Source organism: Dasypus novemcinctus, chromosome 3 (assembly GCF_030445035.2).
Source record: "Dasypus novemcinctus isolate mDasNov1 chromosome 3, mDasNov1.1.hap2, whole genome shotgun sequence".
Classification (NCBI taxonomy): Eukaryota; Metazoa; Chordata; class Mammalia; order Cingulata; family Dasypodidae; genus Dasypus; species Dasypus novemcinctus.
This window is the reverse complement of record NC_080675.1, coordinates 150,054,756-150,080,078: the sequence shown is the minus strand read 5'-3', so window position 1 is coordinate 150,080,078 and position 25,323 is coordinate 150,054,756. Positions and strand designations below refer to the sequence as shown.

The following is a 25,323-nucleotide window of genomic DNA, read 5'->3' as shown; positions in this document are numbered from 1 at the left end:
CTCAAACAGAAACTCTAACCATTAAGCATTATGGAAATTTTTTAATGTGGGTTATATCTATCAATATTTATTATATTATTAATTAAAACTGAGAATAAAATATTTATGCATTCATTTAAAAATAACAATATAGGGTGCCTAAGAATTACCTCCTGAGAGCCTACATGTTGCTTAAATGTGGCCACTCTCTAAACCAAACTCAGCATATAAGTGCATTACCTTCCCCCCAGGGTGGGACATGACTCCTGAGGATGAGCCTCCCTGGTGCCAAGGGATTACTACTAATCACAAGCTGGTAAGGCAACTAGAAAAGGACCTTGAAAAAAAGGGGGAAATGGTAAAGACAAATGCGTTTATATGGCTAAGAGACTTCAAAATAAGTTGGGAGGTCATCAGGGGGGTTGCACTTACGCATATCTCAGCAGGATCCCAGGAACAGCCAAAGTAGATACAATCCAAAGTACTGGTGTTCATGAGGGCTATGGAGACACACAGGTTCTATGGTCATGGCGGATGGCTCTGGAGTTCGGTGCCTTGCCAGTGAGCCCTACTTTGGAATTTGTGCTCCTGAGTGTGATGGAGCTGGACTCAGATGTGACCTCTCTACACATGCCTTTCCTTTACTTTTACTGAAGCTGTGGTTGGTGCTGGGGTTGGTGTATGCTCAGGAGACTTGAATCTCTGGACTGCCCATGTGTCAGCTGGGCCCTGAGCCTCAGTAGAGTTTCAACACCTACTTTCCAGTTTGTTGGACCTACCCAAGTCAGCTAACAGGGAGGTGAGGATGGTCAACAACCACACCAGGGAACTGAGAGAGTCTATAACTGCAAGCAGGAGAATTGCACTCACCAGCCATGTGGGATCTAAGCCCCCTCTCAATTTAGAGGTGGAGTGGACATCACCATCTGTAGTAGTTTGATATGGTAATGGATTCCAAAAATAGATATTGAATTATGTTTGTAATCTGATTTGTACCTGGGTCTGATTGAGTTAAGATTAGGGCTTCAATTGGGCCACGTCATTAGGACATTGAGTCCCCACCCCTTGGTGGGTGGGGATTCATAGATAACAGGCATGGCAAAGAACAGAGTTGTGGGTTTTCTGATGTTGGAGTTTTGATGTTGGAGTTTGATGCTGAAGTCTTAATCTGGAGCCCTGGGGAAAAAGACAGAGCTGTTCGCCTGATTGTCTATAGCTGACCTTGTGGAGTGAGGCAAAGTCTAGAGAGCCTCATAGTCTACAGCCGACCTTGTGGAGGAAACAGAGGAACTGAACCCAGAGGAACCCAGAAAGCCTGAACCCTCACAGATGTCAGCAGTCATCTTGCTCCAACATGTGGAGACTTTGGTGAGGGAAGTAACTTATACTTTATGGCCTGGTAACTGTAAGCTCCTACCCCAAATAAATACCCTTTATAACTCCCAGCAGATTTCTGGTGTTTTGCATCAGCACCCCTTTGGCTGACTAGTATACCATTCCAGGGTCCACAGGATGAAGGAATAAAATATGGATTAGAGTGGACCTACTGGTATTCTATAGAACTATTGTGACTCTAGCAATGGGAGTAATTGTATCATTGATGTGGGGACAGTGGCCACAGGAGTGCTGAAGGCAGGGAGAGGGAAGAAGAGGTGTGATGGGGGCCATTTTCAGGACTTGGAGTTGTTCTGAATGATTTTGCAGGGACAGATGTAAGACATTATAAATCCTGCCATAACCCTCTGAATGGACTGGGGGAGAGTGTGAACTACAATGTAAACTATAATCCATGCAGTGTAGCAGTGCTCCAAAATATATTCACCAAATGCAATCAATATGCCACAATGATGAAAGAGGTTGTTGATGTGGGAGGAGGGGGGTGTGGGGGGTGTGGAATGGGGTATATGGGAACCTCTTGTATTTTTTAATGTAATGTTTTGTGTGATCTATGTATCTTTAAAAAAAAGACAATACAAAACTTGCTAAAAACATTATAAAAAGAAAAAATAAATGAAAAACAAAAAAAATTAAAAAATAAAAATACAAACATTTCATATTAACATAAGCAACATATTCTTATGAAAAATAACTACATATTCAAGAAAAAATAGTGAGAAGGTGGAATTGTTTTCCAATTTTTGCAGATTTCTTTAATGTCTGCCTTAATAGAAGAAAGCTAGAGTCCCATATCTGCTTGTGCATTGAATCTGTGCAGTATTACATATCATGTGACTTTTGGAAAACTCCACTGTATGCTCATGAAAGTATAAGAATGGAAAGGCAATTACTGTCTTGGGATTGTTATAAAAATAATTTTGGGCGGCAGACTTGGCCCAGTGGTTAGGGAGTCTACCACATGGGAGGTCCGCGGTTCAAACCCTGGGCCTCCTTGACCCGTGTGAAGCTGGCTCACGCGCAGTGCTGATGTGCGCAAGGAGTGCCGTGCCATGCGGGGGTGTCCCCCCCGTAGGGGAGCCCCACGCACAAGGAGTGTGCCCCGTAAGGAGAGCCGCCCAGCGCAAAAGAAAGTGCAGCCGGCCCAGGAATGGTGCCCCATACACGGAGAACTGACACAAGACGTCGCAACAAAAAAGAAACACAGATTCCCGTGCCGATGACAACAACAGAAGCGGACAAGAAGACACAGCAAAATAGACACAGAACATACAACTGGGGTGGGGGGGAGAAGAGGAGAGAAATAAATAAATAAATAAATCTTAAAAATAATAATAATTTTGATCTCTCACATCCCCCAAGAAAGGGTCTTGGCAACTCATGGATATCCTTGGACCACACTTTAAGGACCACACTTTAAAATCTGTCATTCTGGACCATGTCCAGAGGTATGCGACGGCTTGCTCGGTCGGTAGAGGTGGGGTCTGGCTGCGGACGAGGGGTTGGTCCCACTTGGGACGAGGGGTCGGTCCCGCTTGGGACGAGGGGTCGGTCCGACAGCAGACGAGGGGTCGGTCTCACAGGGGTTGCGCGGTTCGGCTGACGGGGTCGCCCGGCGAAGCCGGCGACGAACTGGGGACAAGGGAGGCCAGGCCCTTGTCGGGGGCTCTCAGGACTGGAGGGTGCACGGCAGAAGAACTACCTCGGAGACGAGGTAAACATGCAGATCCACTTTATTGAGGGAGAGGCAACAGTTTTATAGGGGCTGGGGAAGGCTGATTGGTCGAAGCCACGCCCTGTTCTGATTGGTTGCCGGAGAAAGGTCAGTGGGCGGTACTGGACGGGGGAGGGGTGGTGGTTAGGGATTGGCTGTCGCTGTTGCTGGGGGAAGGGGCAGGGTTTAGGGATTGGTGGCTGCTGTTGCTGGGGTGGAGGGCAGACTTGAGTTTCCCGCCCACGCCTGGCTGTTGCTGCTGTCGGGGGAAGGGAAAAGGGCAGACTGGATTTTTCCGCCCACGCCTGGCTGTTGCTGCTGTTGGGGGAGGGGAAAAGGGCAGACTGGATTTCTCCACCCTGCGCCTGCGCAGGGAGAAAGAAGAAGAAGGGTGCCGCCCCACAGGCATCGTGTGGCGCCATCCGGGAGGAGGGGCGGCCGCGGAAGCATGGCTGCCGAGAAGGGGAGACCCGAGGGTACTCTGCGCCCATGCCGAGCTTCCTTCAGGGGTGGCGGTGAGTCCGACCAGCCACCCTATTATGGGGGCAGCGGCTTGGCCTGCCGCGGCTGCTCCCCCGCCAGGCCAGCAAACCACACTTCAGCCCGAGGGGTGACCGCAGAGGTATGTTGCTGACCTGTCACACCCAATGACACCCATCATTTACTCACTTAAATATTTATTGAGCACCTACTCAGTGCCAGGCACTCTTCTGGATGCTGGAGATGTGACCAGGCACAAATTGAAGTGGGTACTTGGTGTGTCAGCTATTTTTTTTTTCAAGATTTATTTATTTATTTCTCCCCCCTTCCCCTCCCACCTTGGTTGTCTGTTCTCTGTGTCTATTTGCTGCGTCTTCTTTGTCTGCTTCTGTTGTTGTCAGTGGCACAGGAATCTGTGTTTCTTTTTGTTGCGTCATCTTGTGTCAGCTATCTGTGTGTGCGGTGCCATTCTTGGGCAGGCTGCACTTTATTTCGCGCTGGGTGGCTCTCCTTACAGGGCGCACTCCTTGCGCGTGGAACTCCCCTACATGGGGGACACCCCCGCGTGGCACGCCACTCCTTGCACACATCAGCACTGCACATGGGCCAGCTCTACACAGGTCAAGGAGGCCTGGGGTTTGAACTGCGGACCTCCCATGTGGTAGACGGATGCCCTAACCACTGGGCCAAGTCTTATATTCTAGTGGAAGGAGACAGGTAATAAACAACAGGCAAATAAAGGTTATGTTGGCAATAATAAAACTTATGATGAAAACTAACCCAGAGAAAGGAGTAGAGATTGAAGGACTGTTATATTAGGATAGTCAGGGAAGGCCTTGCTTGAGGAGGTGACATCTGAGCAGAGGCTGAAGAACATGAGGGATAAGAGGGTAACAAGCATTCCAGGTAGAGGGAGCTGCAAGTGCAAAGGCCCTGATGCAGAGTGTTTTCATCCTGTTTAAGAACCAATAAGGTGGGCTTGAATGGAATGAGTGAGGGGGAGAGTAGTAGAAGAGGTCAGAGAAGGGAGGAATGTTCAGATTCCAGGTATCCTTAGAAGGGATAATGATTACTTCACTGACTTAATATCCCCCCTTTAAGGCTACAGCCGATGGTATTCTCCAAAAATATGCACAGGACTGTTTCTGGTCCCACATGCTCTTTTCCATCAAATGATGGCGGCTACTTCCTTTCCCTTCAAGCTAGGCAGGTGTGATGGTTAGGCTATTGTGTCAACTCAGCCAGCTCATTATGCCCAGTTGTTTGGTCAAGCAAGCACTGGTCTAACTGTAATACAAGGGCATTTATGGACTTTAGTCACCATTGACTTTACTGCAATGGTAAATCATAGACAGCTGGTTATAATTACATCAATCAGGGAAACTGCCATCAGTAATGAGTGATGCTTAACCCAGTCAGTGGAATCCCTTAAAAGGGGAAGTGATTCCAGCATTGGGAGAGAATTTTCCAGCTCATCTTTGGACAGCCAGCATCTCCCAGAACTTGTCAAGAATCTTCATTGGACTTTCATCGGAGCTCCTGGTTGCAGCCTGCCTGCGGAATTTGGACTTGTGCATCCCATGGCTGCATGAGAGACTCTGATAAATCTCTCACTATCAACAGATATCACTTGTTGATTCTGTTTCCCTAAAGAACCCTGACTAATACAGCAGGGCATTGACTACCTTGATGGACAGAATGCAGCAGAAATGACACAGTACAAGGCCAAAAGCTAGATCATAAAACATGGTATCGTTTGTGCCTGACTCTCTCTCCCCCTCTGTCATGAGACACTCACCCTTGAAACCAGCCACCTTGCTGTGACAGAGCCCACACTAGCCCAAGCAGAAAGACCACACGGAAAGGCCCATGTGAAGATCTGAGGTTTTCAGCCAACAGCCAGCAACCACCACCAGATGTGTGAGTGTTGAACAAATATTCAGGGTATTCCAGCCCCCAACTTTTGAGTCTTCCTGCTGAAAGTCCAGACATCAGAGAGAAGAGACAAGCCATCCTGACTGTGCCCTGCCTGAAGTCCTGACCCACAGAATCTGTGAGCATAATAAATGGTTGCTTTATACAACTAAGATTTGTTAAGTTATCATGCAGCATTTGATAACTGGAAGAGCAGTCCAAAGAGATCTCCAAAGAACAAACTAATCAAGACAAGCATGATTAAAATCCTGCAATGGTTCCTTAGGCTACAGTCAAAACTGGCGAGCCCTCAAAGCAATTAAAAGAGCCCAACAGTCACCTGGCCTTCTTCCCTCCATGGAATGAACTGAGCAGCTTTGGGATTCAGGCTGATGGATGGAAGCAGTCCCAAAATAGGTGAATAAGAAGGCAATAATCATCGGTTAGGTGTGAGAAGTGCCTAGTTACTGATATTCTTCTCTTCAAATGAACAGAGGCCATTTAATATCAGAGAAAGCCTACTTGCCCTCACTCTAGTCATGAAAAGCCTCCAGTTTTGAAGGGTTTCCAGGTGAATTTCTTAAAATTGCTCTACAGACATGTTATATTTTAAAAAACAAAAATTAGTTGGTGTGGTGGTTTGGAGCTATCTACCCCAGAAAAACATGTTCTTAAACTTAATCCATTCCTGTGGGTGTGAACCCATTGTAAGTAAAACCTTTTGATGAGGTTAGTTCAGTTAAGGTGTGGCTCAACCCAATCAGGCTGGGTCTTTTTTTTTTTTTAAGATTTATTTTATTTATTTCTCTCCCCTTCTCCCCCATCCCCATTTTCTGCTCTCTTGTGTGTTCTTCTGTGTCTGCTTGCATTCTCAGCAGCACCAGGAATCTGTGTCTCTTTTTATTGTGTAATCTTGCTGAGTTAGCTCTCTGTGTGTGCAGCGTCACTCCTGGTGGGCTGCGCTTTTTTCATACAGGGCGGCTCTCCTTGCAGGGTGCACTCCTTTCGCATGGGGCTCCCCTACACGGGGGACACCCCTGCCTGGCATGGCACTCCTTGTGCGCATTAGCACTGTGCTTGGGCCAGCTCACCACACGGGCCAGGAGACCCTGGGTATTGAACCCTGGACCCTCTATATGACAGGCGGATGCTCTATTAGTTGAGCCACATCTGCTTCCCAGGCTGGGTCTTAAATCTATTACTGGCATCCTTTATAAGCATAATGAAATTCAGACAGAGGGAGGAAGCCATGGGAAGCAAGAAGCTGAAAGTCCACGGAACCCAAAAGAGAAGGGAGAGTCCAGGAGAGGCAGCCATGTAACAGAGAAGCCCAGGACCAAAGATCACCAGCAGCCAGTTCCAGAACACCAGTCTTTAGAAAGAAAGAGTTGCCTTGAAAATGCCTTGATTTGGACTTTTCCCTAGCCTCAAAACTTTGAGCTAATAAATTCCCATTGATTAAGCCAACCAATGCATATTTGCTTGAACACCCAGGAAACAAAACCAACTGATATGTTAGATTACCCACGGAAATAGTTGCCAACAATTCCTTCCATCTCTCTACATACTTGCTACATCTTCCACCAGGAGATGGAGTCTATTTCCCAGCACCTTGAATTTGTCCTTGACCTGTATCTTGGAATGCAGAAGAAGTGAAGCTATGGGACTTCAGATCCTAGCTGTTAAGAGGCCTTGCAGCTTCTATTTTCACCCTTGGGATCAAGTCACTCAAGAAAGAAGCTTAGTTGGGACGCGGATGTGGCTCAAGGAATTGGGCTCCTGTCTACCATAAGGGAGGTCCAGGGTTGGATACCCCGGGGCCTCCTAGTGAAGGCAAGCTGGCCCATGCAGGAGTGCTGGCCTGAGCAGGAGTGCTGGCCCATGTGGAGAGCTGACACAGCAAGATGATGCAACAAAAAGAGACAGAGAGGAGAAACAATAAAAGATGCAGCAAACCAGGGAGCTGAGGTAGCAGAAGAGAATGGGTGCCTCTCTCCCACTCCAGAAGGTCCCAGGATTGGTTCCAGGAGCTGCCACCCAGTGAATGGGCACAGAGAGCAGACAAGGGGAGAGGTGGATAAAAAAGAATTTGGACTAGACTGTTGAATGGTGAGAGACCAGTCAACAGCCAGCCCGCCAGCTGTTCCAGCCACCCCAGCTGAAGACCAGACATGGGAGTAAAGCCATCTTGGTGTTCCAGCCCTAGTCAAGCTCCCAACAGAGTACAGCCATGTAAGTGACCCTGGCTAAACACCAAGTGGAGCAGAAGACCTGCCCAGCCAAGTCCTGCCCACCCATAGAATCTGTTGAAATAATAAATCATTATTTTTAGCCACTATATTTTAGGGCGATTTGTTACCCAGCAATGGATAACTGAAACAGTTGACAACATTTAAAAACCTGAAACTGTCACATAAAAACAGGAAAGTTTTAGCTTCTTTTGTGAAAAAGTTGGTCCTGCATAGCTCATTTGGACTTTAGGGCAGAATCTGAAAGTTTTGCTGACAACCTAGAGTGAAGATCTGTGGGTATAACCAGGAAACTACTTCAGAGAGGGAGAGGCGCTGTCTGTTTCCAAGACTTCTCTTGGGAAGAAATGACAGGAGCTGGTGAATCCAATCATAACTTCATTATCTCTCCCAAGGTAGGTTCACTGGGCAGGTCATTAATCAGCAAATATGCATAATTTCTGGGCAGAGAAAAAGAGTTCTCATAGGAATTTTGCAAACAAAATGAATTCTTTTCTCTTGTTGAAATACATAAAATTTATCTTCTGGGAAAGTATGTACAGGGTGCTTTGTGATTTCCTTCAGAACAAAGCATGGCAGAAACCCTTGATTAGCTTCATCTTTTGCAAGAGGAGGGAAGGCATAATTCATTACCTGGTGGCAGCAGGGGACCCTCATGGCCATAAGGGTAATTTGACCAAGTATTTCCCTGAAACTAGAGGAGCCCAGTTCAGCCAGCTTGGTTTGGGGGCTCCATCTCTCCCCTCCCATTGGCTGAGGGATGGGGTATCAGGTGTGGTATGTGAAAAGAGGGGGCTATTGGCAGGAAGAGGTGATTGAGTAAAGAGGGAACTATTTCTTGGCTTCTTCCCAATTCTCTAGACCCTAGGAGCCTCTGCAGCAATAAAATCACATTGTTGAAGGGAAAAAAAATCACATTGTTTATCATAAGCCTGACTCAACATGATGCAATGGGAAAGGGGCTCTGTGAATGTAAAATTCAGAAAAGCTGACACAGCCACTCCCCCATTGAATGAAGCAGAAAATGTTAAATCACACACATCAAAATAAAATCACTAGGTCTGCATTCCTGCCTGGCAACAAACAGCTGGGCCCAAACAGCACTGTCTGTCCTGTGGGGGTTGTCATCCCCACTTCCTGTGCTGCCTCCCTAGTTTTTACTTTCTCCCTCCCTCCACAGGCTAAGCCTTAGCGTGCAAACTTTACTGCTCACTAGCTGAATACTGGGCAAGAGATTTGCCAATCTCTGAAAAGGCAGGAGTAGGGTGGGAGGTGTGGGCAGGGGTGAAAATCTCATGAAGGTTGAAGGTTCTAGAGGGATGACTTAAGGTAGCTACTATTATCATCATTTCCATTTTACAGGGGAGGAAACTGAGCATAGAGAGGTTCCATAGCTTGACCAAGGACATGGCCGGCAAGTGGCAGAGCAGGGATTCAAGGTTAAGCTTCAGGTTCATTCTCTTAACTACTCCACCAGTTGTTTCTGGGTTAAGTTGTAAAACTCAGTGCACCCCTAAGGGATCATTGTATAATTCTAGGAAGGCATAAACCAAGCAATTTAGCACTGCCCCAGGTCAGAGCTGGAGGAGGAAAGGTGGCCCTGGTGTCCCCAACCCCAGGCAAGCACCTGGAAGAAAAACACACAACCCCTGGCATTGCATTATGACTAGCTGGGGAGGGCTTGGTTACAGCTGGTGGCTTTCTGCCCAGCTTCCCCTTCCTCCTGCAGCTGGTCTAGTGCCATGGCGAACAACAGAAGCCCTGGAGCTGGCCTTTCTGATTTTGAATCTGGTTCTACCTTACTTGTGAAATGAGTAGTAGCTACCTCACAGTATTTGCTCCAAGTATGAAATGAGTGAGTACATTTAAAGTGCTTAGTTCATGGGAAGCAGATTTGGCTCAAGGGATAGAGCATCCACCTCCCACATGGGAGGTCCAGGGTTCAAACCCAGGGCTTCCTGATCCGTGTGGTGAGCTGGCCCATATGCAGTGCTGATGTGCATAAGGAGTGCCCTGCCACGCAGGGGTGTTCCCTGCGTAGGGGAGCCCCACGCACAAGGAGTGCACCCCATAAGGAGAGCCACCCCACATGAAAAAAGTGCAGCCTGCCCAGAAGTGGCACCGCACATATGGAGAGCTGATGCAGCAAGATGATGCAACAAAAAGAGACACAGATTCCCGGTGCTGCTAACAAGAATGCAAGCGGACACAGAACACACAGCGAAAGGACACAGAGAGCAGACAACTGGGGGGCGGGGGGGAATAAATGAAAAATAAATCTTAAAAAAATTAAGTGCTTAGTCCAGTGCCTGGCACGTAGTAACTGCTAACTAAACTAAACTATTCCCTTGCCTTATCAGCCCTATACCTTCCTTCTTTCTCAAGGTTCCTTTGTTTGCTTCTAATCAACTCTCCTCTCAGAATTGGATGGAGGTGAAAGTGTGGCCTCATCTTTAGAGAGCAACCTAATCCAAAGATTGGGAAGCAAAAATGAGGGATTTCAGGCATTACGACAGGCTTTTGGGGGCAGAAACTCTCCTGGAAACATTCACTTTATCCAGGCTTTGTTTCATTTGCCTCAGAAGTCTGGAAGGAAGATGTGGGGACAAGTGGTGACACCAGACTCATAAGGAGATGGGGAAGGCACTCCCATCCCTCTGTTTGCCTCTGCCTATCCCTCCCCAAACCACACTCCTCCCTCATTGTAGGCCCCACACATCCCCTCTCTTCTCCTTCCAGGACTTAGGTGACTTGGCCTGCCTGCTGGGAAAGCAATTTTATTTCATGCAAGATTAATGGCTCTTGTCCCCAAATGACACCCCTCACTGGGTCTGTAGTGCAAACCCCTGACTCCCCATCTGTGGGGCCAGAGCCCAGACAGGAGCAGATGCGGCCATGGCTGGTAAGGGGACGCCTGGGTCCTGTTCCTGCTGGCCCAAGGGGGAAAGCAACAGGAGTTGTGAGGTGACTGCACTAGGGCCAACATAGAGAGCTGAGAGGGGAGCTGGATTCAGAGCGCCGCCCCAGCACCCGGAACTCAGGAGAACAGAAGAGGTGCCTGGCCTGGCCAGGGACTCCCTGGGGCCCCGTTTGCCTCCCAGGCATCATTTGCCTAGCAGACTTAACTGTATAGCGATCGGACACTCAAATTCCCACTCAACTCTCAGGAGAGCCCTGAAAGAATAAATGTCTGCTCTGAAGCCCATGATCACAAGACCTGAAAACAATCTCAGAAAATGTGTCATTCATGCATACAATTAACATTTATTAAGTGCTTGCTGAATGCCAGGAAATAATCCAGCTCTTCTGATTCAAGGCCAGTGCTCTTTCCACATATCTGCTTCGATACATTGATTCCTACTTCCCTCCTTTCTTAAATTTACCTCCCGAACACTCCTCTTCTGTTGTAGTTTTGAAATACCTACAAGTTCTTCAACACTGCGATCATCAAGAAGTGGAGCCTAATTTGCCTCCCCTTGAATGTGGACTGGGCTCGCTTCCAGTGAATGGAATAAGTGGAAATGATAGTGTGTAACTTTGGAGGCTGGGTCATAAATGGCACTGCTTGTTCTCTTGCTCTCTTTTGGATCACTTGGTCTGAGGGAAGCCAGCTGCCACGTCATGAGCAGACCTAGGAAGAGGCCCGCGTGGTGAGGAACTGAGGCCTTTGACCAACAGCCATGTGAATGAACTTGGAAGCTGAAACTCCAACCCCAGTCAAGCCTGCAGATGATGACAACTGCAGCCATCACCTTGAATGCAAGAGAGACCCTGAGCAAGAACCAATCCGGTACTCTGCTCTTGTATTTCTGGCCCTCAGAAATTGTGTGAGATAATAAATGTTTGTTGTTTTAAACTTCTGTGTTTCCAGGTAATTTGTTACCCAGCAATAGATAACTAATATATCTTCCTCATTGGAGGAATTCTCTCCCTTCGAAGCCAATCCATGCCTTTACTGGGGAACTCAAGTTATTTAAAAGTTTCTTTCTCTCTTATTGTAAGGTGAGGTAGTAAAAAGAGTCAGAGTGCCTGGATTCAAATATCTATGGTTGCTGCTTTCTAGCTGAGGTACAATGGGCAAGTTACTGAGCCTCTCTGGGTCTTTCTACATCTGTCAAATCTTCCTTTTTAGAAGGAACATTATAAAGATAAAATCAGGGAAGCGGATTTGGCTCAACTGACAGAGCGTGTGCCTACCACATAGGAGGGCCAGGGTTCAAACCCAGGGCCTCCTGGCCCGTTTGGTGAACTGGCCCATGTGCAGTGCTGATGCATGCAAGGAGTGCCATGCCATGCAAGGGTGTCCCCACATAGGGGAGCCCCACGGGGGGGGGAGGGGGAAGGAGAGAGAAATAAGTAATCTTTAAAAGAAAAAAAGTGGGAAACAAAATTGGCCCAGTGGTTAGGGCGTCCGTCTACCACACGGGACGTTCACGGTTCAAACCCCGGGCCTCCTTGACCCGTGTACAACTGGCCCATGTGCAGTGCTGATGTGTGCAAGGAGTGCCGTGCCACGCAGGGGTGCCCCCCGCATAGGGGAGCCCCACATGCAAGGAGTGCCTCCCATAAGGAGAGCCGCGAAAGAAAGTGCAGCTTGTCCAGGAATGGCGCCACCCACACAGAGAGCTGACACGACAAGATGATGCAACAAAAAGAAACACAGATTCCTGTGCTGCTGACAACAGCAGAAGCGGACAAAGAAACAAGATGCAGCAAATAGACACAGAGAGCAGACAACCGGGGTTGGGGGGAGAAGGGGAGAGAAAATAAATAAATAAATCTTTTTTTTTTTTAAAGTGAATCAATTCACTGTTTAAAAAAAAGATCAAATCAAGGGTGGAGTGGGTGGAGTGCAGTGGTTGAGCACCTGCTTCACATGCATGAGGTCCTAGATTCAATCCCCTATACCTCCAATAAATAAATAAATAAAATCGAGGAATCAACCTGTGTGAATTCCTGGCCCGATGTTGCCACTTGGTGGGTGTCTGAATTCCCTCTGGTTCCCTCTTACATTCCAGGGGGCAGGGGCAGTTTATAAAAGAAGGCTTCGACCACAGAAATCTGTTCCTGGCACCACTGACATGGCCCCAGTTGGACTGGGACTAGGACTTGTGGCTTTAGGAACTCTGAGTCTTCTTCCAGTCGCAGGTCCAAAAGAAGCTTTGCAGAGCCAGGGCTGGTGCTGCATTGGCCAGGCTTGGGCCCTAACTGCCACCCTAGAGGCTTCCAGTTTGGGAGGGTGATAGGGGTCTAATTTGCCACTCACCACTCCCTAACAAATTAGGAAAACTGCTATTTCCATGGCTTTCCCATTTCCTTTCATTTTCACCAGCTTTCTTTCCCCTTATCTCCCTTTACTTTTTTATACTTATTTTAATCACATAAAGAATATTTCCTAAAGAATTTACCAGCCAAAGTTCTAAGTTCTAAGTACCAGCCAAAGTTCTAAGTGTTTTCAACACTAGTCCCATTTGACATATGGGAAAACCAAGGCAAATTGCCCAAGGTCACACAGAAGCAGAAAGAACCTAGCGAAGCTTCAGCATCATGGTCAGTACTTCACTGACAGTTGGAACACTCGACTTAATTTTGTGTTCATATTCATTAGTCCTTTCCTTAGGACTCTGGATCCCGCCGCAGAGGTAGCCGATGTCAGTGTGCTGTCTTCTTGTAATAACATATACATACATCTGTGAACACAGACACACGGAAATAAATCGTTCGGGGATTATTTTTTTGTCTTGTCTTGCTTTAAATATTCAGGATCCCACTGTGTGTACAGGCAGCACCCGGCTCTTTTCACAGAACCTCTTTACTGCCCTCACACGTTTCTAACCTCCCCGGGGTGTGCAGCGCAGATGTGCACGTTTACTGACCCACCTTTCCAGAGTTTTGTCCTCTACTCCCCGCTCTCCCGTGCCCGCCTCCTCCCTGGGCCTTGTAGCTTCACTGCCTTCCTCTCTTCATTCTGCTCCCTACCCGGGTGTCTCCTCACATACTGCCTCCTTCCTTATATCCTGTCCCCTCCTCTAGCTCCCCTCTACGCGAGTCCCCGCCTCCCCCGCAGCCTTTCTCCCCTTTCTCCCAGCCCACCGAGTTTGCCCCATTCACTGCCCCCACTCTGGCCCCCACTCCGGCCCCCACCCCAGCGTCCGCCAACCACCCCCTCCCATATCTTTCTGCCCTCCCTTCCACCGTCCCCACCCCTGTCCTCACCCCCAGTCACCCCGGTCCAGCTGGGCGCGCAGCCGGCAGGCTACGACGCTCGCTGACAGTATAATGAATGGCTTCAGTGGTAATTAGCGACCCCGCGGCTAATCACCATGTGCATTTACATTTTAAGTGCTGCAGAGGGAGTGGGGAAGGGGAGCGCACCCGCGAGAGGAAGCGGGCTCTTTCTGGCTCTCCCTTCCCTGACCCCCCAGGCGAGGCAAAGGGGGGGCCCGCCCCAGGAGGCCGCACCGCAGAGCGGTGGGGGCGACAGCGCCCTAGAAAGCACGCCTGGGCCGACCCAAGACCACCCCTCTCACCCTTGGCGACCCCGAAACTGCCAGGCCTCTTCCTCCAAACTGCAGATCGCTGCCTACATCGCGTCCACGGGAGGGCTCGGCCCGGCCAGGCCTGCTCCCGGGGACCGACAGCTGGCTCGCTCCTTCCCCAACTAAGAACGGTCCCAGGCGCCCGGGGCTTTTCCTCAGGCCTGGCGGAACTGCCGCCCGGGTCCTGCCACCGCCACCCGGGCGCGGCCACCGCCCGCACGGTCTCGGCGTACCCCCGGGCTGCGTGCCTCGGGTGCCTGCGGCTGTTCCTCGAGGGGCCGGCGGCTGCTGGGGCCGGGTCGAAGTTCAGGTTCGCAGGAGAATGCGACCCCGAGGGCCCCTGGTTCCGGCCAGCGAAGCGAGAGGTCCAGGAGCGGGTCAGCTCTGTCGCGCGGGTTCACGGGTCCAGCGGTTCCAGCCACCTCCAGGGAGGTGATTGGGGTCAGCTCCAGCTTCCGAAGAGCCAGGGCCGAGGACTGGGAATCACTGGACCCCCGAGGCGCCGAGAGCAGCCGTGAGGAGGGCGAGTGGACCCTGGCAGCCCCTTCCTCAAGACAGGGGCCCGGCTGCCCCAGGCCCCGTCGCACGCCCCCCCCCCCCCCCCTTCTTCCCGGGTTTGCCTCCCGCCAGCTCTCGGTGCCCCAAGCCTCCGACCCTGTCGCAGCCCGACCCGCCGCGCTCGTCCTCCACCCCCAGCGGACCAGGTCTGCCCACTCCGGCAGTTCTGACTGTGGAGATGTGGCAGGGACGCTACGAAGAAGGGCAAGCCCCCAGGGCGCTTCTGGGGAGCTTCCATCTCCTTCTCAACCCCCTTCCTCCCGGCAGCAGTTATTCAACCCAACGTCACCCCGGCACTGCTCATCTCGCCTGCAGGGGACACGGGCCCTCTTTCGGTCCTGTGGAGTCCCCGGAGAGGGGCCTCGGGCAGCTTCCTAACTCTCCCAAGGCTTCAGCACCCCCCTTCCTCCCCTCTCCCTCTCCAAACCTGCCCTCGCCCAGTCTCCTCTTTGAAAAATGACCGCACTGGGCCTCAGGGGGGGAGCCACGCTCGACTGCCGGCGGATTCCACCTGGAGGAGGAGGGATCCACCTCAGCAGGGAACAACGCCCCCTGCACCTACCCGGCCTTATCAGGCGGGAGCGGAGAAGCGTAACTCTCCTTGAGAATGGGGACCGCCTCGTTCTCTTCCCCATTCACCTCAGGGAACACCCTGGCCCACAGCCTCACTCCGGGGGTCCGGTAGCCTCAGACTCCGGTCAGGCGTGGCGAGGATGAGACTTGGGTCCCCGCCGCCCCGCGAAGCCCTCGCCGCGACGGAGCGGTCCAAGGGGAAGCGCAGAGTGGAGACGGAGCGCGCGCCTCCTGCACTCTGCTGACAGCGCAGAGGCTGTCCTTGAAGCGACCAGACCCGCTCCGGAGCGGAAGCGACGCGGGGAGGGTCCCCCCTGGGGGATAGACGGGGAGAGGCCCCAGTGGAGGCGCCCGGACATCTCTCCCCGGGAGGGGACTTAGAGGCAGCCTCGGGTTGGAACCCGGAAGGGCTCCCGACGGACTCGGCTTGAAGCAGCATTTGAACCGCAAGCGCAGTATTTATTTAGGGTGCGGGTTTCCGAAGGTTGCCTCGGGGAGGGCTGATGGTGATTACAAGAGAACTTCGCCTCGCAAGTCAACCCCGGCGCCTCCACCTTGGCTCTGTAGCGGAAGACCGCACCGGGGACTGCGGGGTACTGGAGGCTGGAGCGGGGGGCAGCGGGTCCGAGGTAGGGGCGGGGCCGGGGGCGGGGCCGGCCGGGGGGCGGGGCCTCCCAGGCAGCTGAAGTCGCCCACACTGGGAGCCGCGAGCGCGGAGTGGAGCGGCGCGCACTGAAAGAAGTGGAGGCTGAAGATCGCGCAGTCCCAGCCCGCCCGCCAGCGTCTACGCCGCCCCCGCACCCTTACCCCTGGCCGCCCTTGCCGGGCGCTATCCGCAGCCATGCAGCCCCGGGGCTGAGACGGCCCCATGGCGAAGCCCTCGTCCCCGCGGTCCCGGCGACTACAGCGCATGGAGAACTTCCGTAAGGTGCGCTCCGAGGAGGCGCCGGCGGGGGGCGGGGTCGAAGGGGGCGGCCCCGGCTCTGGCCCCTTCGCCGACCTGGCGCCCGGCGCGGTGCACATGCGGGTCAAGGAGGGGAGCAAGATCCGGAACCTGCTGGCCTTCGCCACCGCCAGCATGGCGCAGCCGGCCACGCGCGCCATCGTCTTCAGTGGCTGCGGCCGGGCCACCACCAAGACCGTCACGTGCGCCGAGATCCTCAAGCGCCGCCTGGCGGGCCTGCACCAGGTCACGCGGCTGCGCTACCGGAGCGTGCGCGAGGTGTGGCAGAGCCTGCCGCCCGGGCCCACACCAGGTCAGCCGCCAGGCGAGCCAGCCGCCAGCCTCAGTGTACTCAAGAACGTGCCCGGCCTCGCCATCCTACTTTCCAAGGACGCCCTAGATCCGTGCCAACCCGGCTACCAACCCCCAAACTCCCATCCCGGGCCCTTGTCACCGCCAGGCGTGCCGTTGCCCAAGAGGAGCCTGGGGGAGCCCTCAGCGGGAGAAGGCCCAGCGAAACGGTTGCAAACTGAGCCAGGGTCTGCGGGCGAGGACCAGACGGTCTGAGAACTTCGGACCTGTGCCCAAAGGGACTGGATCCTATCCCCAGCGCCATCACCTTCAGGCACACCTCCAGCCTTTCCCACCTCCGCCCCCTGGAGCCCACAACCTGGACAGGAACCTCAGACTTGAGCAGGGATCTGAGGAGGCGAGAAGAGGGCTCCAGGAGCAGCAGGAGAAGATCCCCGACGACTCCAGGGAAGCTTCTTGGGGTAGTGGCCCCTCCACCTGTGTTACCTGATTGAACACATGCGACTCCACCATCAGCTTTTCTGGCATCTTCTTTAGGAAGGGAATGGCAGACACTTGGACTTTTAGCCTTCTCTGGATGCCCAGGGTTTAAAGGCACCCAGCATCTTGAAGGGAGTCAAGAAGAGTTCTTGGAATCAACACCACCCTTGGCAGAGGAGGGATGGGGGTAAGAAACTGACTACTTGAGGGTAGGGAAGGGTGGGATTTTGTGGGGTCCCTATTCTGTCCCCTCCCCCCACACACACAATTTCCCTTTTAGTTTTCCTTCCCCTGCTTCCAAGGTGTATCCTGAGAGCATGCTGGCAGGGGTGTCCCTGTGGGCCCTAGCTCTGTTACATGCTGGCTCAGAGGGAAACCCAGGACAGAACTCTCTGTGCCTCTTCCCCCACCCCCAAAGCCAATGTCTTGCTTCCAATAAAACAAACACGAAAATGGCTCTGCCCTCAGATTTTTTTCCTAACCACCTGCTTAAGCACAGACAGCCCTGGTCTGCCCCCTTGTGTCTCAGTCCCTCAGCCTGGCATCCTTGGCCTTTGGAGTCTGCAGGATCAGGCACAGAGCCTGGACAGCCTACGAAGTGTGCAAGAGACACACCGCCAGTCCCTGGCTTCCCCTGTCTCCCTCCACCACCCTCTTCCTTGCTGGTTCTGGTCTCAAGGTCTTGTGGCCAGAAGGGAGCCTGAATCTCCCTTATTCAACACTAAGGAAAGGGAGCAGCATACTGATTTTCTGGGAAGGGAGGAAGGGGGTAGCCCTCCCCACCCCACCCCCACCCCCCACTGTGGCCTCTAGGTCTGCAGTCTCCTACCAACAGACTGAGCCTTACCCAAGAAGGCTGGTGCAAAGCACCCCATTCCCATGGGTGGGCCCTCTTCTTCACTGCCCTCTCTGAGAAAGGACGGTGTACCTGGGGGGAGGAGAGAGGCTGAACACAAATCCACTGCTGGAAATTACTATTCAACAGAGAAGCTGGGACTTGGCTGTGAATCACTGCAGCCTCCCAGATAATCAGCGGCTGCCTCCAGCCAGGCACAGCTGGCTGCTGAGATAAGGGCTTCACAAGCCTCTGCCCAACTCCAAGTCAGCTGAGGGTGGGGTTGCTGGAAGAGCACTGGCGTGTAAGAGCACAGATCCCCGGAATCTCATAAGCAGATCCCACCCATGCAGTAACCCTGCAAAGGAGATTATGGGGAAGAAGGTATTTGCAAGTCACTTTGCTGGCAGAACCCTGAAATAAATCCTTCTTCTGGGGACAAAATGTAGGTTTTGCAGCTGACAGAAGGGGCTCTTTAGGGAGTTGCCCACCCTCCCTGCCCCACGATGGCTGTGCTTAAGCTTTGGACCAGGCATCCCTGACTCTCTTCCTGACTGTGGCTCTAGTTGCCCTCCCCAGGTTTCTGTTCTTGTTGAGTCTTTGGGGAGGACCAAGGGACTTGGGTGTGCTTGTCTGACACTGGCATGGGCAGCCCAAACTGGGTGTAAAGAATGTAAACTTTCCTGATACTAAGGTGCCCTGGGCTGGCACTGGTCTTAATCATTCTAAAATAAATTATAAGACTTGAAAGAGAATTTGCAGGGCAGAAGCTTAAGGGGGACTGGTCTTGATTCTGGAAAAGAACCACTTTCCAATACCTTTAGTGGTCTGAAGTACTGAGTGCCTGGTCACCAGGAGTGTGCAAGCAGGGGCTGCTACGGTCTTGACTGGGAGGGGAGGCTGCAGAGGCAGTCAATTCTGGTAGAAGGTTGGGTCAGTAAGCCCCTTCCAGCCTAGAAACTTGTTGGGGGGAGGATTGGAGAGAAGGGAAGTAGCACATTGTTTCCCCAGGATTAACATGTCCCCAAGGCAGGCTAAATTTCTGTCTCTCAAGTCAGAAAAGAGGTCATGAAACACTTTATTTTTTGCATCCTCTTTCTTTCCTAGCAGGTTCAGATCCCAAGTTGTTGTTTTTTTAATTTTCTTTTACAAATAAAAATTCTTATTTGTCACCGTTAGAAGTCTAAATTTTAAATTTTAAACAGATTCCTGGACTGTAGTTATATCCATCAATTTGTTCAACTTTAGTACCTGTTTCATCTTCAAAGACTTTTCCAGAAGTACTACCTTCACCATGAAGCTCCGTGAGTTTTCTCAATTCAAACCTGGGCTTCTTCAGCATTCTTACTTTTCTAACACAACATGGAGATGATAGATTGCCAAGCCTTTTATATATCTTAACAATGCTGTCTGGGATTGATTTATTGACCACTTCTTTCAAGTAACTGTTGGCACCTCTTGGGTCATGATCTCCATCATCTTCTTCAGGATTTGGCAGGCTTGTTGGTGCTGAGTGTAAGAGGTCTACTGAATCTGTTGCATTTTTTAGTAAAAACAACACAGAAGAATAGAATGCACATGGCAAGAGGCAGCTGGGGCTGGGGTACCAGGTGGGAGCCAGGGTCACAGGAGCCTCCCTGAAGAAAGTGGGGAGCCAGTGGAAGGCAGGGAGTGCGCCAGTCTGGTTGGTGTTTGAGAACCACCCCCCTGACACCTGCATATGTGGGAGGTCGATCTGGGAGGCTACAGGGAGTTAAGTGATAAGACAGTGACAGTGGGAATGGAGATAGAGGAAGATCTGTGAGCTACCTGGCTTAGGTAGGATTTTACACCATTACAGCCAGGAAAGGAGAGAACTTCTCCTTGTGACATTAACCTTAGCCTGTCCAGGACTTGGCCTGCCCTCCTGGCATCCTAGGGAACATGCTGTCTAAGAGATAATAAGCAATGGAGGGATTTTGCGTGTGTGAGTGTGACTGTTGGGGAAGGGGAGTCCCCTGTGTGGCTTTGGGTTCCACAGCTCCAAATTGGTAAAAGCTTCAGGAACTGTCATCCATCGGTCTTGAATCCGCCAGGGTGTATTCACTGAGGGAAGACCTGGCCAGACCCACCCTGTCTCCTAGCCCCCACCCTTTAGTTCTGCAGTTTTGTTCCCTATATGCCCATACTGGCCACTAGGGACGCTCTAGTTCCCTCTCTTTCACTGAGATGTTGCAACACCTCCAGGTGTCCAATAGAGGGATAATTGAAGAAAGAAAAGTAATAAAATTTAACGACATGAAAGTCTCCTCGGTGCCACCAGGATTCTTCTTCTCAGAGCACAGATCTCAGTTTGGAATTGTGCCCTCATTAGTACGATCCTTCGGTTGTCTGTCACCCCACTCAGCTTTAAGCCTGTGATTGAATGGATCCTGCCTTCCCTGCCACCTGCCCAGCTCCTGGCATACAGGAAACCATCAGAGAGTTGTTCACTGGTGAATGAAGATTTGCCGAGCCAGGTTTCTGAACTATTCTGATGCCACATCTGAGTCGTTAGTTGTACAGTTCTGAAAACAGTGGCTGAAGTTGCCCCTGTCTCCACCTGCAACTTACCTCCCTATCCAGGCCCCTTGTGTCCCCCCTGCCCTTTGGAGAAACTAGGGTCACCATGGGGATCGAGTTTGTATATTTGGCTTGCAGATTCCAGTGTTGTTCCTGACACTTGATTATCGTAGGCATTTCATTACCTTCAGTGGGAATAGAGAAGAGGAATGTGGGGTATTTGCCAAAGCTCCTATTATTAGAATTTCCAGCCCTGAACAATGGGAGGGTTTGCACTGTGCAGACTTGTCCCAACAAATGTAATACCCTAGTTTTGTACTGAGCAGATCACAGACTTTGGACTGTGACTTTGGGCAAGTTAATTCTCTGAGCCTCAGCTCTCTCATCTGCAAAATGAAACCCAATTGTTGTGGGGATGAGAGATAATACCAGGTATTCCAGCCTTGACTCATCGTCAAAGTTACCTAGAGCACTTTTATTAAACAAAAAGATATCCTGGGCTGAACTCCAGACTTACAAGATCAGAATTTCCCAGGAGGCACTTGGGAATATACGTTTTAATAAGATAAGCAGGTGATTTTTTTTTTTTTAGGTACTGGGGCCAGGAATTGAATCCAAGGACCTCATAAGTGGGAAGCCAGTGCTCAACCACAGAGCCACATGGGCTCCCCTGAGTTGGTTTTTTTTGTTTCTTTGCTTGTTTGTTTGTTTTTGTTTTTAGGAGACACTGGGAACTGAACCTGGGACCTCCCATGTGGGATGCAAGCACTCAACCGCTTGAACCACATCCTCTCCCCTTGCAGGTGACTTTGACCGTTAATCAAGGTTGGTTATTCCCTGAAATTTATATATAATCATACTCATGTTGATAAGGGAGACATAAAATTAAATCCCTTCTATTTTCCTTCACATTCAGCCGTAGTCTGAAAACATTTCTGGGGAGAAACTCATTGTTAAAGAATTGCTGCAAGCTGTCCCCGAGAGGTGGTGCTGGGAAAGAGAGGCTGTGGGCTCAGGGAGGATTCCTTAGTAGAGTGGATAAGGGCCTCCAAGCACAAAGCTCTCAAGGCTCCATTTCCTGACAGGAAACTGAGGGAATGGAGCCCAGCTCAGAAACCAGCAAAAACCTACTCTTCTTTCTTTCTTTCTTTCTTTTTTTTTTTTTTTTTTTTGATTCTTCCAGAAATATTTTCTGGCAATCTTTTCATTTATTTTTATTCTTTTTTAAAAAGATACATATTTTTAATTTATTTTTAAAAGACACATAGATCACAGAAATGTTACATTAAAAAATATAGGAGGTTCCCATATGCCCCACTCCCCACACCCCCTTTCTTTCTTAAAAAAATATAAGGATGTGCAAATATGGAACCTTCATGCCTTGCTGGTGGGAACGTAAAGTGGTGCAGCCATTTTGGAAAACAGTTTGGCAGTTCTTCAAAAAGTTAAACATAGAATTACCATGTGACACTCCTAGGTATATACCCAAAATAACTAAAAATATTTGTCCACCCAAAAATGTGTACATGAATATTCATAGCAACTTTATTCATAGTACCCTGAAATGGAAACAACCCAAATAGCCATGAACGATGAATGAATAAACAAGATGTAGTATATCCATATAATGGAATATTATTCTGCCATAAAAAGTAATGAAGTACATAAACAGATATATAATATATCTTTGGTATTAAGATTTCAAGCAATTAAGGAAAAAATTGTCTAAAAAGTCTCAAAGAGGGAAGCGTTAATAAAAAGAAGAGGTTGAAAGACTGCTTTCAACAATCATACATATTTTAATAAACTAAGAGGAAACAAAAAGGAATGAAGTGGTGATTTAAATTAAACATGGATGAACCTTGAAAACATGCTAAGTGAAAGAAGCCAGATGTATTGTTTGATTCCATTTATATGAAATGTCCAGAAGACACAAATCAATAGACAAAAATAGATTAATGGTTCCCTAGTGCTGGTGAGTTAGAGGTAATGAGGAGTGACTGTTACTGGGTGTAGCAGTTTGATATGGTATATGAATTCCAAAAATAGATACTGGATTATGCTTGTAATCTGATCTGTACCTGGGCATGATTGAGTTACTGAGATTAGGGCATTGAGTCCCCACCCCTTGGTGGGTGGGGACTCACAGATAAAAGGCATGGGAAAGAACAGAGTTGAGGGTTTCTGATGTTGGAGTTTTGATGTTGGAGTTTGATGCTGAAGGCTTAAGCTGGAGTCCAGGGACGTAAGCTCACAGAGGAAACAGAAGCAAGCCCCAGGAAGAAAGGAACCTTGAACCCAGAGAAAAGCAAGCCCCAGGAACATAGGAACCCAGGAAGCCTGAACCCTCATGGACATCGGCAGCCATCTTGCTCCAGATAGACTTTAGTGAGGGAAGTAACTTATGCTTTGTGACCTGGTATCTGTAAGCTCCTACCGTAAATAAATAACCTTTATAAAAACCAACCAATTTCTGGTATTTTACATCGGCACTCCTTTGACTGACTAATACACTGGGTATGGGGTCTGCTTTAGTGTGCCAAAGGACTGCCAATGCAAAGTACCAGAAATGTGTTGACTTTTATAAAGGATATTTATTTGGGGCAAAAGCTTACAGTTCCAAAGCTGTGAAAAGTCCAATTCAAGGCACCATAAGAGGTGCTTTCTCACCCAAGCAGTTGCCACATGTTGAAACAAGATGGCAGGCAATCTCTGCCTGGTCTCTGCCTTCCCCTATGGGCTGTACCATCTCCTAGAGCTCAGCTGAGGGCAACCAGGCATAGGACTTGTCTCTTACAGAGCCTCTTCTCTCAGGCTCCGGGCTCCACTGCTCCTTCCCAGTTTCAGCTTCAAACTATCAGGCAAATGGCTCATCTCTCTCCCAGGCCTCAGCTGCTTGAACCTCTCCTTTCTGTCACATGGCAGGATCAAAATAGGCAGAGCTCTTTCAGTGTGTCTCTGTTTTTTATCAGATCCTGCAAGAGGGTGGAGACTCACCCTGAGTCACGCCTCACTGAGGTAGTCCAATGGAAAAAGTCTCACACTTTTGTGGATCAGTCTACAAACATAATCTTTCTCTTTTGGGGATTCATAAAATTATTTCGAACTGCCACAGGGTCTCTTTTATATTTTTTATATTGTGGTAATGTACATAAAATTAAAATTCCCCCCTTTAACCACTTTTATGTATACAATTCAGTGATATAAATTACATTCAAAATATTGTGCTACCATCACAACCAACCATTACCAAATTTTTTTCATCACCCCAAAGAAACTCTGTACTCATTAAGCAATATTTAACTGGGTACATTTCATTTCAGGGTAAACTGAAATCTGTTTTCTGTCTTTATGACATTACTTATTCTAAGTATTTCATATAAGTGACATCATGCAATATTTGTCCTTTTGTGTCTGATTTATTTCACTCAACATGATATCTTCAAGGTTCATTCATGTCAGAACTTCATTTCTTCTTACGGTTTATTAATATTCCATTGTATGGGTATACCACATTTGTTTAGCCACTCATCTGTGAATGGATATTTGGTTTGCTTCTACCTTTTAGCTATTGTGAATATTGCTGCTATGAACATTAGTGTACAAATATCTGTTTGAGTCCTTGCTCTTTTGGATTCTTTCAGATATTTATCTAGAAGTGGAATTGCTTTGGTATTTCTATATTTAACTTTCTGAGGAACTGCCAAACTGTTTTCCACAGTGGTTGCACCATTTTACATTCCCACCAGCAACGTAAGAGGTTTCCTATTTCCCCAGAGTTTCCACCAATACTTATTTTAAATAATAGCCGTCATATTGTTGGGAGGGGCCCAACTGTTTGTGGTTTTGATTGGTTGCCCCACCTGTTGGCTTTCAGGGGACCAATGATAAAGCCTTTTGTTTGAAAGTATCTGGAGCCCCCCTTGACCCTGGAAAGAGTTCCAAATGGGGTCTTGTGGCCAGGGTCTCACAGGATCTTTGTGACAGGCTTCTGCTCAGGAGGTTTCTAGGTGGGGTCTTATGGCCCTGTTGTCTGCCAAGCATGTTATCTGCCAGGTCTCAGTCCCTTCTCCCTTCCACTATACTGACCTGCCTCAACTGGACAAGCAATATCTACCCTGTCTCCTGACAGAACAGGGGGAGAAGGTGGCCCCTATACCACAGACCTCCCCTTCTCGCTCTGCTGCAGCATCTTAGGGGCAGGGCCCCACCTGCCCACTGCCTCTTTTCCCCATGAAGAGTATTTTGGGGGAGGGGAATATGCTTTGCCCACTTTTTAATTGGGTTTCTTGTCTTTTGGTTGTTGAATTGTAGGAGTTCTTTATGTATTTTGTATATTAAACCCAAAGGGTAGGGCTTCTTTCGCGGTTGATGAAAATATTCTGGAGGGGAGTGGGTGTAGCTCAGTGGTTGAGTGTCTGCTTCCCATGTACAAGGTCCTGGATTCAAACCTCAGTACCTCCAAAAAAAAAAATCTGGAATTAGTGGTGACAATTGTGCAACTCAATGGATATACTAAAAACTTCTTAATTATACACTTAAAATGGGTGAATTTTATGGTATGTAGATTATATCTTGACACAAAGTATATAAGCTTTAATGATTTTCTTGTTATAAAAGAAGTAATTTAGAAAGTACCAAAAAAACATGAATAAAATACATGTCAACCATGATGTCATACCTTAGATCTTGAAAACTTAGACCTTAACACCTTAGACACTGATAATGCCTGATTTGTGTCTTTCCAGATGTTTTTCTGTGCCTGGATAAAAGAAGTGTGCTTTATAAAATAAAATGTGCTTTTATTCTTA

The 25,323-nt window shown here is 49.3% G+C and overlaps 1 protein-coding gene across 1 annotated transcript; it reads left to right on the top strand.

The window, feature by feature from the left end:
• The first annotated feature begins 16,132 nt into the window (after positions 1-16,132).
• On the top strand, positions 16,133-25,323 carry RPP25 (ribonuclease P and MRP subunit p25). The gene is made up of 2 exons (XM_071214296.1): positions 16,133-17,323; positions 21,234-25,323. Exon 1 carries the CDS (start codon positions 16,270-16,272, stop codon positions 16,909-16,911), a length of 642 nt encoding a protein of 213 aa, XP_071070397.1. The 5' UTR covers positions 16,133-16,269; the 3' UTR covers positions 16,912-17,323; positions 21,234-25,323.